Raw genomic sequence first — 13,393 nt, 5'->3', positions numbered from 1 at the left:
ATCAAGCGTTGGGTTGGCGGCTGATGTGAGTTTGTCAAATGCGCAGATGGAGTGGTCGATGGTGAAGAGGTGATGTCGTTGCAACGGCTCAGGTTCCAAAGCAACACGCGATCTCATGCTCGCCGACGTGCAGGGATCATCGGCTCTGTCCGCCGAGCCGCAAACCTTAATCGACTCGACTTCTCGAATTTCTTGACGTCGTCTTGAACACCCTCTCTACAGCGATGGACCGATCATGAAGATCAAAGCACTTACTCGCTCGGCGAGTTCGATACAGACACCTGGTGCCAGCGATGGCTCGGCGCGACAGCCCCGAAATCTCGACCCTGCCCTCCATCCATTCGAACGAGCGAGAGAATACACACGAGCTCTAAATGCCACAAAGCTAGAGCGCATGTTCGCTGCGCCTTTTGTCGCACAGCTCGGAAGAGGCCATGTTGATGGAGTGTATACTCTAGGAAGAGATCCACAGTCGTTGGACAGATTTGCAAGTGGCAGCGGCGATGGTGTATTGAAGGTGTGGGATCTTCCTAGCAGAGATGAAGTATGGCAGACGCAGGCGCATGAGAACTTGGTGAAGGGAATGTGCTGGACTCAGGATCGCAAGTTGCTCAGCTGCGGAACAGACCGAACGGTCAAGATGTATGATCCTTACAACACGCCTTCGAAGAGTCCACCCACTGCAACATGGCTCGGAACGAACTCCTTCACAGCGCTGTCGCTGCATCGCTCAGAACCGGCTTTTGCTGCGGCGTCGTCTTCAAGCATCCAACTCTACGACATGTCCAGACCTTCGACCACACCTACGCAGACACTCGCATGGCCCACCAGTATCGACACCATCACAGCGCTTGCGTTCAACCAGTCTGAGACTTCTTTGCTGGCTTCTTGTGCAAGCGATCGGTCTCTCGTTCTTTACGATCTCAGGACAAGCTCTCCACTGCACCGCAGCATCCTTACTATGTCGAGCAACAGCATTGCCTGGAATCCGATGGAACCCTTCAACTTCGCCGTGGCGAATGAAGACCACAACATCTATATGTTCGACAGCCGAAACCTAAGCCGAGCTCTGAACGTCCTCAAAGACCATGTGTCTGCGGTCATGGACGTTGATTTCAGCCCGACCGGTCAGGAGCTGGTGTCTGCATCCTACGATCGTACGCTCCGGCTCTGGACACCGCAAAAGTCTGGGCACAGCCGAGACGTCTACCACACCAAGCGCATGCAACGCATCTTCTCGTGCACGTTCAGTGGCGATTCTAGCTACGTCTTGTCGGGGTCGGACGACGGCAATGTCAGGTTGTGGCGATCGAATGCCAGTGAGCGTAGCGGCGTCAGGTCGGCACGAGAGCGACAAAAGCTCGAATACGATGAGGCGCTAAAGGAGAGGTGGAAGCACATGCCGGAAATCCGCCGCATCGGCAGGCACAGGCACGTGCCAAAGGTTGTTAAGAAAGCGGGCGAGATCAAGCAGGATGAGCTGAAGAGCATCAAGAGGAGAGAAGAGAACGAGAGGAAGCATTCAAGGAAAGGTCAGAAAAAGAGGAGGAGTGAGCGAGAGAAGATGGTCCTCACTACAGAGCAATAAAAATTGGGCTGTGATAGCGTTAGGTTGCATTGCGTTGGCGTTGGCAGGCGAGTGGAGCATTTCCAGGCGTCGGAATGAACGTTAAGATACCACGGTACTTGCTTATATAGGAACTGAAATCATGATCATGAGAACAGACCGAGTCCGTTGTTGGCCGAACATGATGCCTCAGGTTGAAAATATCGGTCACGTGCCCTAGATTCGCTAGCGTCTTTCGCGAGTCAAGCTTCTTCCATCAAACGTCACTCCTTTCTTTCTGACTTACCACACCACCGACAACCACCGCACCGCACCCCTCGACAACACCACCCATCATGTCGCGCAGCGGAGGTACCACTCTCTACGTCACTGGCTTCGGCCACGGCACACGCGCCCGCGACCTTGCCTTCGAATTCGAGAGGTAAGCCACGCCTCGTCCCTCGATCTCCTTGCCCAGTCGAATGCCTCCGAAAACGCCTCGAGTCGCGATTTCATTAACATCCTCCCAGATACGGCCGCCTCGTCCGCTGCGACATCCCAGCCCCACGGACTGCTTCTTCCCGCCTTTTCGCCTTCGTCGAGTACGAGAGCCGCCGCGATGCCGACGACGCCTACCACGAGATGCACAACAAGCGTATTGGTCGCGACGACCTACTCAAGATCGAGGTGAGCCAAAACAAAGACATATGGGACACTCCGACACGTTCTGACATGAGCTGCAGTGGGCTCGTACGCCACCATCGGCCAGCTGGCGATTCGACACCGGCCGCGGAGGAGGAGGTGGTGGTGGTAGCCGCCGTGAGCGATCGCCTCGCCGTGGCCGCTCTGCCACCCCACCACGCCGTAGCTACCGCGATGATCGTGGCGACGACGAGTACCGCGGTGGCCGTGACCGCCGCGACGACCGAGGAGATGATCGCCGCCGCAGCAGGAGCCCGGATGATCGCGACCGACGCGACCTGAAGGAGCGAGACCGTGAGGATGATTTACCAGCACGTGACCGCGACGACAGGGAGCGTGAGCGTGGCGACCGGGAGTATGAGCGTGAGACCAACGGAGCCACCAACGGCGAAGAGCGTAAGGGTGAGTTGCCCATTCGCACCAGGTATGACCAGCTGATACTGATGAACGACAAAGCCGAAGAAGCTCCACCTGCCCACGATGACCTGGATACCGCTGAGTGAAAAGAACAAGCTAACACATGGCCAGAGGAGCCCATTGACGACGTGCATATGGCCATCTAGGCAAGCGCGCACCCTTACACTAAAAGCAACTCTCAAAAGTCTTGAAAGCATGGGATCGGATACTGAGTGTACTAGTAAACCACAGACGGGTTTCGGTTTGCGAACGTCAGCTTAGCAACTTCCGAAGCGAAATCGAAATCGAATCGAACGGACGTTTTATCTTCGAGCCTCGTCGTCGAGTCGAGTCGATCGGCCATCGTCCTCACCTGTCGAGCGCTCATTTACAATGATCCCCCTCCGCTGTTAACCACGTCGTCGCTTACCTCGTCCTCCATCGCCGCCGACCTGCACCCTCCCCTCCGCCCCCGTCAAGCTCCTCCGCTTTCGCCCGCCGCCCTCTCGAAAGATGCACTGAGTTTGAGATTATTGGTAAGCCAGAGTACCCTTGCGCTGCTTTTAAAATCCCACGTCAAAGATCATGCGTGTTTCCTTTGTGCTTGAGGTGAGAACGCAATTCAAGATGACACAATCGTGGTACAGTATGTAGATAGATCGAACAAATTCTATTCCAAGTCCTCCGGTCTTTTGACGGGACTATTACTGTGCCCAGCACCAGAAACTCCATTGCTCAATGCCCGTGCATGTCCTCCAGGCTCGGGATCTGCAGCCAGCGCCAGGCTATCTCGCATCAATCCAACAGTGCTGGTCGAATCTCTCCCAACTTCAAAGGCATCAGGATCCGCCAGATCATCTTCAGATTGCTTCGCCTTCCCTTCACCCTCATCCCGCTCCATAATCTCATGCGCCTCCTTCCTCGCCTCGCTCTCCATCGAACTGTACTTCAACCAATTGTAGCCCGCTATGCTCACAATCGTAACCACCAGTCCAGAAATATTAATCGGCGAAAGGGGATCCCCGAACGTCAGCGACGCGGCCGAAATTGTCAGAACTTCCTTGAAAATCCCACAGACGGATAACGTGACGACGGAGGTTCGTTTGATCAAGGCGAATTCTGCTGCCACCATCATGAAGGCCAGGACACCCGGGAAGAGCATGAGGACTATGCTGACGAAGAGGCCTTTGTCCTCGGAGAGGGCGCCAAAGGCCGCGATAACGTTTGCGGGGCCTTCGATGGGGAGGGCGAGGATGAGAAGCGCGGTGAACATGACGGGCGTGAGGAAGAAGATGCTGCTGAAGGGGTTGCTCGTGGCGGCGTTCCTCAACAGCAAGATCTGCGTCAGGGACCAGCGGAATCCGGAGCACAGCGAGGCGGTCATCACCAGCATGAAGCCCAACGCGTTGAAGGCCGCTTCGCCGGCGACCATCATGATGACGCCGACGGTCATGAAGAGGATGATGGCGCAGAGTTTCCAGGTGGGCTTTTCGAGTTTGAAGAGGAAGGCGAAGAGGAGGACGAAGGCGAGGACGGAGGATTTGCACATGGTGAAGAAGGTGAGGGTGATGAAGCGGAGGGAGAAGTTCCCCAGGCCGATGTCGAGGGCCGTCGCCGTGCCGCAGGGGGAGATGCGGGTGAGGTAGAAGGTTTTGGTCATGAGGGGTTTTTTGGCTTTGGGTTCCGGGTCCAGGCCAGGGGGTTCGTCTTCGTTGTCGTGGACTTGGCTGTACCCGTTGTGCGAAGGTATCTCCGCAGCGCGACTCGGGCGGTAGCGAGGGAAGATCCAGAGGACGAGGCTGGCCAGGCTGAATTGCACCAGCATATGCACACTCGTCGTGAAGAGCGGGAAATGGAAGTCCAGGTTCTCTTTGCTGAACATCCACTTGTTGTAAACGCTGATGCTGATGGAGAAGCTGTACCACAGCGCAATCAGACACGCATTGATAGCGATATTCTTGATCAAAGCCGCTCTCGCGATCCCGGCATCCAATTTTGCGTCCGCCTCTTCGCCCCCTGGGACTGGATGTTTCCGTCGCCTCCTCTTCTTGCGTTCCGCGTATGTTAAACCCGTCTCTTCATCGTCGTCCACGTCGGAGTGTATATCCGTCAACTCCATGTCGTCGCTCGAAGAGGGCCCTCCTGAGCCGTCCGATCCAGCCCGATCTTTCGGGACATGGCCATTGGAACCGCTCGAAGTATGGCTCCCACCAAACAACAATGATCCGCTCCGCCTGCGAGCGTGATTCGGCGATGTCGGACTCCTCTCCATTGTCTGGAGTCGGCGGTGTTATCTGAAAGCTGACATTCGTATAAGCGGTGTGCGCGGTCGATGCGCACGGGTTCTATTCTGGACGAGTCGTGTAGGCGCAATGCTGTCGAGGAAAAGCGGCCGTGAGCGGTGGAGGATTCGGTATTGGGCGTGTTGGTTTACATGTTTCGGTCAGACGAAGAGATGAGATGGGTGAGGTCCACGGGGCTGGACCCTGAACGGATCCTGGATCAGCCGGATCGCGCGCTGTGCGTGTACTTTATTTGGACTTCGTCCCAGGACTCTCTTCCTTGCACTACATAAACTCTCGTACATCTGGCCATGGATGTCAGCCAAATCCTTGAAGGGATTATCTGAGGAATGGTGTCCCTCCTGTGCTGTCAGAATCGCACGCCAAGACAAAGCCGGAAACGCACCTGGAAGAACAATGAATACCGATACCTTACCTTAGACTGAACTGGGACGAAAGGGAAGAGAGGCTTGAACGAGATGTGGGGCTGCAGTCACTGGTAATGCGATGCGATTCCATGTCCTATAGCAGACAACAATATGCAGGATCCATTTCAGCTCCCAAGTGCCCCCAAACAAGACCTGGATCGCTTTGTCCATCCTTTGAAATCGGTCCTCAATTGAAGTTGAATGGATTCCGGCACAGTGGACAGGTGCTCGCGTTGCTCGTCTTGAACCACTTGAGCAAACAGCTCGAATGGAACAGATTCTTGCAAGTCGGGCATCGCTTCGTGGGGAGTTGCTTGTCGCCGCTGATGATGGAGTAGCAAATGGCGCACTCAGTCTGGCCTTTGAGAGCGCCGATGACGTTCTTGCGCCAGGCTGTGAGACCGTCTGTGATGCTGCCGTTCTGCAATCAAATGTTAGCAAGAACAAGTATTGAAGACGGGCTTTTTCACTCACGGAGAATGTAATCACTCCCTGACAGTTGCGCAGCCAGCTCTGCCATTTCTCTTCTTTGACAGCTACACGATTCACGCTGACGACCTTGGCAGAGTCGAGGGGATACGTCTCGGGCAGGATGACCTTGATCGCCATCGTCTGCTCATCCACGAGGTAGCTAACGTTGATCTCCTTGCTTCTCATGCCGACCCTCACGGTCATGTTCTCACAGTCAGGATCGTCTTTGACGCTCTTCTCCGCCCAATCAGACACATTCTGCAGACTTGCATCAATGATCAGAGGAGCAACGTATTTCGCGGTCCAGCTTTCGATAGCTTGCGTCGTTTGACGTGACCGAATCTCCAAGAAATAGCTTTTCACTAAGCTTGGAACATTGGACAGAGCTAGATAGTACAGATGACTCAATAGCCATTGTACGTCTCGCTCCACGTCCGACTCCACGCCGTCCTCGTATTGTTGCAAGTTGAACTTCGATGCATCGACAGGCTTGCCTCTTGTATGATCCAAGAAGTCGAAAATGAGGTCAAGCAGTCCTGAAAGGTAGCCTCCCTCTTTTAGTTGATCCACATAATCACTCTTGACACGATAGCTAGAGTTGGTGAAATGATCGAACGTCAGGCGCCAACTGTTCAGGAAGCCTTGCAACTGAAGGGGCATGGCTCGGTCGAACGATGCATCTGCAAGCGAGTCCAGCGTTGGTGCATCGATGATGAGTGAGAGAAGCTCGTCTGGTAGTTGCGCCGTTTTGTCTTCAAGAGCAGCATCGAATGAGATCTGTTCTTGACTTGCTGGAATCTGGCGATGGAGCAGATCGAATGCTGCACCTTGAAGGGCATGTGATGGGGTGTACATGAGCGGGAAGAGTTCCTCAAAGTCGGTGATCGATTGGAATGGCATACGGGACAGCTCGCGTCCCAGCAGCTCGTTCGTGACCATCATGGGTTGATGGGTTTCGTCTGAGATCCCATTCGCTGACTTTAAGACCTCGAACACTCCATAGAAGAGTTGGTCGTTGTTGTCCTTCATGGCATCCATGAGATCGTCATTGGGGTCGTCGTCTTTGGTGAGCTTGTGGAGGGCAGAGTAGAGCTTCAGTGAAGAATGGACTAGAATGATGCCCTGCTCAGCAACGATTTTGCCATCGGAGAGCATCTCGGCGGATCTCCAGAACGAAGGGATCCATTCAATGATCTGCGACCAGTGCTCGCCGTAGGTGTCTGACATGGCTGGCAAGAGCAGTGACAGCGCTTTGCATACTTCTGCTTTCGAAGCAAGAGAAATATCTGTCGCAAGCCATGGCACGATGTGCTTGACCAAAAATATGAGACGCGTCTTCTGGACCTTGTCGACAATGTCATCTTGGGTGTGTAGAACTGCGTTGAGGACGACAAGTGGCGTCAGAATGGCGTCCTGATGGCCCGAGTCCACGCTGAGGTCAGTCAGATCAGCAACGAGCTCGTTGAAAAGCCGAGTCAATGACTGGCTTCCTGCAAGTGGCTGAGCATGGCCCACGATGAATGAAGACAATACCAGTGGATCCTTGGCCGCCTTTTTGGCTTTCAGCGATTCGTCGCTTGATTTTGTGGCCTCTGTGGAATATCCATGCAGCTCGAAGACATTATCGTATGCTTTCGTGGAGGCGAGCATGGCGTAGTATGCCATTGGCCCCTCATTCTGAGCCTGACTCTTCAAGTCATCGAGCGAGTCGAAGAATGCACTCTCAGCAGAAGCAGGTCCGAGGCTCTCCCAGTATGTTCTGAGTACGGTGTTGGCGTTTGAGATAAAGTCCATGACGTCGTCCTCGAAAGCGATCGTTGCTGCAGGCAGCCACAGTCCATTAGCACCAAGAACGCTTGTATTGTCTTCAGCGAGCAATACGCAGATGTTGAGAAGCACGAGCATGGGTAGAGCATCGTTGCCAAGCTGCTTGAGTACCTCTGGGTTGTTCAAGACCTTGGACATGTAGATGGCGATCCTCAGCCCCTGAGAAAGGCCTTCCCCGTCGTAATGGGCCGCATCGTACGCATCAGCTGCGTCCGAATGAATGAGGTGCACTGCTCCACTTAGTGGACTCAGAAGACTCAGTGAGGCTTTTGGTGGCCGCACGATGGCGAGAATAGACTGTCGCCAGGTCTTGAGGCTGGGCAGCAGGTCTTGGACCGTTGAAGGTTCCGAGGCAGACGAAGAGACCTTCTCCAGGAGCTCGAGTACTGCATCAATGGACAGAGATCTGTGAGACACGGTCTCCAAATTCTGCAGGATAATACTGTACTTTGCATCGGTTGCAGCACTTCCCATTGCTGAGGACAAACGTCCGGATAGGGAAGTTGCCTTCTCGGCCACCGCATCATCTGGAGACTGTTCTAGATGTAACACATTGGGCAGAAGCTGCTTGCCTGCATCGCTCTCCATGAAGGTTCGTACGGAGGACTGGTCGCTCAAAGCCAACTGTTCTACAGCGGCAAGGCTCGATTGTGCGTGAGAGTCAGGAACCGATAACGACGCTGTCAACCCTGACAGTACCGTGTCAGTCGTCTGTTGTGCAACCACACCAGTCTTGAGCAAGTCCGAAAGAAGTGTCAAAGTCACTGAATCGTCGCCGGCAAAATGCTGAGATGCAATATATTCCTGCAGACCTCGGTGATTTCGCGCAAGCTCCACAGCTCTTTGTGGTGTCTTCGTCGGCAACAGCGCATGAAGAGCCCTAAGCTTAGGTTCTGTTGACTCCTCTGCGTCCAGTACAGCCTGCAAGGTGTCCTGGAAAAGCTTTTCAAATTCTGGATCGCCACCAGTGGCATACAGGCATCGAGCCAGATGTCTTTGCGATGGGCTGTACATCAAGCGAGGTAGCTTATTCGTCACAAAAGTCTTGAGAACTTGTTGGAAGTCCTGCCTGGCCATGAGTTGAGGTGCGTTGGCGCGTAGCTGCTCTTCGATGATTGCTGCCGCACCGTAGGGCTTCCCTTGGCGAGCTTTGAGTAACGCGATGCACTCTTGTAATACCTTGAGGCTCGCCGCTGCAAATGCGTCTTTGGTAGAGTCTGGCAAGTGGTATTCTTGAGAGTATAATTCTCTTTGAAGATCAGCCCACCGCTCACCCGCGGCTGCCACATGCTTTTGTGACTTGTCAAAGTCTTTCGATTGCTCGGGTTGTGACATTTTCGCCAATTCGACTAACTTGTCTGCCAGATGTGGCCACTTCCGTTCCAGCAGAGGCGGTAGGCGTCCGATCAACGCTACTTTAGACACCAGCAGAGCCGATCTTGCGCCAGTGATACTCCATTTCGCATTCTCGTCTTGAGGATGTATGTATTGGTTGACTGGGGGCAAAGCGAACTCTTCTAGAAGGCTCTCAGTGATCTCCTCTGGAAGCGCCGAAGTAACGATATCGACGAGTGTGAAGTAGGCTGGCCACGCCGCTGATGCGTTGAACCGTTCTTCTCGCTTGGAGACTCCATCTCGTGCCGCTAGAAACAAATCGGTGGCTTCGCCTTGGCTCTTTGGTAAGACTTCTTGGGGAAGTTTACGGAATGTGTCTCTCATGACGTCCCAGTATCCAGACGGGCCTCCATGAGCTCCACGCTTCAAGCCTTGCTGCAGTCTGGAGATTGCGGACTTTTTTCCGCTGTATGCATCAGTCCAAATAGTCGGCAATGCTGTAGTTAGTGCGTCAAGAGTCTGTATAAAGTCTACTGCCGAGCTCGCCTGGTCTGAGGACAAGCCTTTGTAGACATATGATTTGCTTGCAGCCTTGACATTAGATTTTACGAGCGATGGTTGCCTCTTCAGACACACTTGAACGAGTCTGTGAACGGCGCGACGGACGCTGGGATCATCATGCGACGCAAATTCCCATACCTTTGCGTCGCCTAGAATCTCTTCATAGATGTGGATTTGCTTCGACACCTCATCAGGGGGTAGCGTCTCCAGTAGACTGGTTACAACTGAGATGCTTGTCGATATGACTCGTGCGTAAGTGGCCTGGGCGTCATCAGGGCTGACAGTCCTCTCGTCGCTGAGAGTCGATACACTCTCGTTGACAAGAGCATCTCTGCAGTATTCCAGAATCGATTGATGGAAGGTCTTCCTTAGACCTTGGATCTTTTCTGAGCTGGGGAACACATTGGCAAGGGCATCCTGAGCGGCTTTCGCTGCTAGTCTGTCGACGTCAAATGTTCCAGCCAGCCAAGGACCAGAGATGCGAGGGAGATGTTTTGCTACTCGCTTGCCGCACTTGGAGCAAATCTGACCGTTCAGGACGTGGGCAAGCTGGCGTACCCGACGAGCATTGTCAATGGAAAGGCGAGGATAAAGTTTGACCTGGGTGAATATTGTTACTATCTACATCCATCTTTGGGCGCAGAATCACACGCACCCATGCTTCAACCACAGCATCTTCGAGATCGCGATCGGACGATATAAGAGAGTTCTGCAGATCTTCGAGTGCCTTGGCCTTGGTCGTGCTATCCTTCTTGGTCAGATTCTTGAAGGCAGGCACCAGGTTTGCATCGCTGATCAGGGAGTAGTCCGGTGGCTCTTGGATGTATGACAAGACCGATGACTGTGTCGAACCGAAGCTGGCGTTTCCAAAGGCACCGAAACCGCCTCCAGCCCGGCCGCTGCTGGCTTGTGACTTGAATGGCCTCTTGCTCATGTCCGAGGCGCGGGTGTTGGATGTGGGGAGAAGAGGCCGGGCTGATGGCGAGGAGGAAAGAGAGTGTTGGGGAGGAGAGCATCTGCAAGCAGGCTTCTCTGTCGTCGATATGCAGGTGGTTGTTTGGCTGTCTGCGGTGTTGAGATTTCGTCGCCGCCGTCTGGAATGACGCAGGCGAAGTCAAGGTTTGAGATCGCGCGCTAGTGGTGATCGTGCATTAGCGCTGCTCGCTTAGCTCCCAAGGCACGTGCCTTCGCGGCGACCTCGTGAGATCGCTGACTTTAAACAGGCTTCCATTCGTTGTTCACCTCTCCACGGACGACGACCATCATCAGCTCCATTAGCACCTAGTCCACAAGATAGAGCATTCCCTCTGACCACCACAACATCGAGGCAAGCCAACTGCGCACCCAGATCTGGATCGAGGACGAAATCCGCATTTCAATCTCCTGGCATGAGGCGAAAGGCATAGAGCGCTGTGAAGTCGCCAGGCGGCGAACGAGTCTTGGAGAATGAAGTTCTTTATTGAGGACCTGCCGGTTCTCTTTCCGTATCCCAGGATCTACCCGGAGCAATATGCCTACATGTGTGATCTCAAGCGCACTTTGGATGCTGGTGGCCACTGTGTTCTGGAGATGCCTTCAGGGACCGGAAAGACCGTGTCTCTTCTTTCTCTCATCGTCGCATACCAACAGTTCTATCCAGAACATCGGAAGCTCATTTACTGCTCTCGTACCATGTCCGAGATCGAAAAGGCGCTGGCAGAGTTGAAAGCTTTGATGAAATATCGCGCGGATCAACTCGGCGAGGTGGAGGACTTCAGAGGGTTGGGCTTGACCAGTCGAAAGAACTTGTGTCTACATCCCTCCGTCAAGCGAGAGAAGAGTGGCTCAATCGTCGACGCCCGGTGTCGAAGTCTGACGGCGGGGTTCGTGAAGGAGAAGAAAGAGCGTGGCGAGGATGTAGATCTTTGCATCTATCACGACAATCTGGACCTTCTCGAGCCTCACAACCTCATATCGCCCGGTGTGTGGACACTCGATGGTATGCTGAGGTATGGTGAGCAACAAAAGCAATGCCCTTACTTCACGGCAAGACGAATGATGCCATTCTGCAACGTAATAATATACTCATACCACTATCTGCTGGACCCCAAGATTGCAGAGAGGGTATCAAGAGAGCTGTCGAAAGACTGCATCGTAGTCTTTGATGAAGCCCACAACATCGATAATGTGTGTATCGAATCTTTGAGCATCGATCTCACAGAGGATTCGCTCCGAAAGGCGGCAAGAGGTGCCAGCAATCTAGAGAAAAAGATCAACGAGATGAAAGACACCGATGCAGAAAAACTTCAAAATGAGTATGCGAAGCTGGTAGAAGGCCTACGAGAAGCAGACGAAGCACGAGATGAAGGCGCGTTCATGTCGAATCCAGCTCTTCCCGACGATCTGCTCAAAGAGGCCGTTCCAGGCAATATCCGAAGAGCGGAACATTTCACCGCTTTTCTCAAACGCTTCATCGAATACCTCAAGACAAGAATGAAGGTCTTGCATGTCATTTCAGAAACGCCGCCGTCTTTCCTGCAGCATCTGAAGGAGTTGACCTTCATCGAGAAGAAGCCTCTTCGCTTCTGCGCTGAAAGACTTACATCTCTTGTGAGGACCTTGGAGCTCACCAATATCGAGGATTACCAGCCATTGCAAGAAGTTGCTAGCTTCGCGACACTTGTGGCGACGTACGATACTGGCTTCTTGTTGATTCTGGAGCCCTACGAGTCGGACACAGCCACCGTGCCAAACCCAATCTTGCACTTCACATGTCTCGACGCAGCTATAGCAATCAAGCCGGTCTTCGATCGCTTCAGCTCGGTCATTATCACATCCGGAACCATCTCCCCCCTCGAGATGTACCCAAAGATGCTGGGCTTCACAACAGTCGTTCAAGAATCATACGCCATGACCCTCGCAAGACAAACCTTCCTGCCCATGATCGTAACCAGAGGTTCCGACCAATCCCAAATCTCCTCCGGCTTCCAAACCCGCAACGACCCAACCAACGTCCGCAACTACGGCAACCTCCTCATCGAATTCTCCAAACTGACCCCGGACGGCGTCGTCGTCTTCTTCCCCTCCTACCTCTACATGGAATCCGTCATCTCCATGTGGCAATCCATGGGCATCCTCGACCAAGTCTGGAAATCCAAGCTCATCCTCGTTGAAACGCCCGACAGCCAAGAAACTTCGCTCGCCCTCGAAACGTACCGCACCGCGTGCTCCAACGGCCGCGGCGCCGTCCTCCTCTGCGTCGCCCGCGGCAAAGTCTCCGAGGGCATCGATTTCGACCACCACTACGGCCGCACGGTGCTCTGCATCGGCGTCCCCTTCCAGTACACCGAATCCCGCATCCTCAAAGCGCGCCTCGAGTTCCTCCGCGAAACCTACCGCATCCGCGAAAACGACTTCCTCTCCTTCGACGCCATGCGGCACTGCGCGCAGTGCCTCGGCCGCGTCCTGCGCGGGAAAGACGACTACGGCATCATGGTCATGGCGGACAAGCGGTTCGCGAAGAAGCGCACGCAATTACCGAAATGGATCTCGTCGGCGCTCAAGGAGAGCGATACGAACATGTCCGTCGACCAGGCGGTGGCGAGCGCGAAGAAGTTTTTGAAGTTTATGAGTAAGCCTTTTCCGGCGCAGTTGCAGGAGGGGGTGTCGACGTGGAGTTTTGAGGATTTGATGGTGCATCAGGAGAAGATGGCGAGTGAGAGGAAGAGGGAGGAGGAGGAGATGAATGGGGATGGGTATGGGGATCAAGTTATGAGGGAGGCGGAGGCGGAGGAGGTGGGCGATGAGGAGATGTATGATGATGCTGGGGCGGAGGCTGCGATGATGGAGGTCGATGCTTAGGTAGT

At 54.0% G+C, this 13,393-nt stretch overlaps 5 protein-coding genes across 5 annotated transcripts; 3 read left to right on the top strand and 2 right to left on the bottom strand.

The window, feature by feature from the left end:
• Nucleotides 1–235: 235 nt before the first annotated feature.
• M409DRAFT_16122 (uncharacterized protein) lies at nucleotides 236–1,588 on the top strand (the record flags this gene model as incomplete). The annotated part of the gene is made up of 1 exon (XM_033803500.1): nucleotides 236–1,588. One exon carries the CDS (start codon nucleotides 236–238, stop codon nucleotides 1,586–1,588), a length of 1,353 nt encoding a protein of 450 aa, XP_033674741.1.
• A 314-nt stretch (nucleotides 1,589–1,902) lies between these two features.
• M409DRAFT_48769 (uncharacterized protein) lies at nucleotides 1,903–2,751 on the top strand (the record flags this gene model as incomplete). The annotated part of the gene is made up of 3 exons (XM_033811037.1): nucleotides 1,903–1,988; nucleotides 2,077–2,233; nucleotides 2,290–2,751. The coding sequence occupies 3 exons, from the start codon at nucleotides 1,903–1,905 to the stop codon at nucleotides 2,749–2,751; spliced, it is 705 nt and encodes a 234-aa protein (XP_033674740.1).
• Nucleotides 2,752–3,587: 836 nt separating this feature from the next.
• On the bottom strand, nucleotides 3,588–4,604 carry M409DRAFT_34941 (uncharacterized protein; the record flags this gene model as incomplete). Its single annotated transcript, XM_033810338.1, has 1 exon — nucleotides 3,588–4,604. A coding segment is annotated over one exon (1,017 nt), but the record flags the coding sequence as incomplete, so codon positions are not given.
• Nucleotides 4,605–5,541: 937 nt separating this feature from the next.
• M409DRAFT_62086 (uncharacterized protein) lies at nucleotides 5,542–10,482 on the bottom strand (the record flags this gene model as incomplete). The annotated part of the gene is made up of 3 exons (XM_033815013.1): nucleotides 5,542–5,775; nucleotides 5,829–10,148; nucleotides 10,204–10,482. The coding sequence occupies 3 exons, from the start codon at nucleotides 10,480–10,482 to the stop codon at nucleotides 5,542–5,544; spliced, it is 4,833 nt and encodes a 1,610-aa protein (XP_033674738.1).
• A 512-nt stretch (nucleotides 10,483–10,994) lies between these two features.
• On the top strand, nucleotides 10,995–13,388 carry M409DRAFT_16118 (uncharacterized protein; the record flags this gene model as incomplete). Its single annotated transcript, XM_033803499.1, has 1 exon — nucleotides 10,995–13,388. The coding sequence occupies one exon, from the start codon at nucleotides 10,995–10,997 to the stop codon at nucleotides 13,386–13,388; it is 2,394 nt and encodes a 797-aa protein (XP_033674737.1).
• Between the last annotated feature and the right edge of the window lie 5 nt (nucleotides 13,389–13,393).

The sequence above is a fragment of the Zasmidium cellare genome (assembly GCF_010093935.1).
Source record: "Zasmidium cellare ATCC 36951 unplaced genomic scaffold M409scaffold_1, whole genome shotgun sequence".
NCBI classification, from domain to species: Eukaryota; Fungi; Ascomycota; class Dothideomycetes; order Mycosphaerellales; family Mycosphaerellaceae; genus Zasmidium; species Zasmidium cellare.
This window is presented reverse-complemented; position numbering and strand designations above follow the sequence as displayed.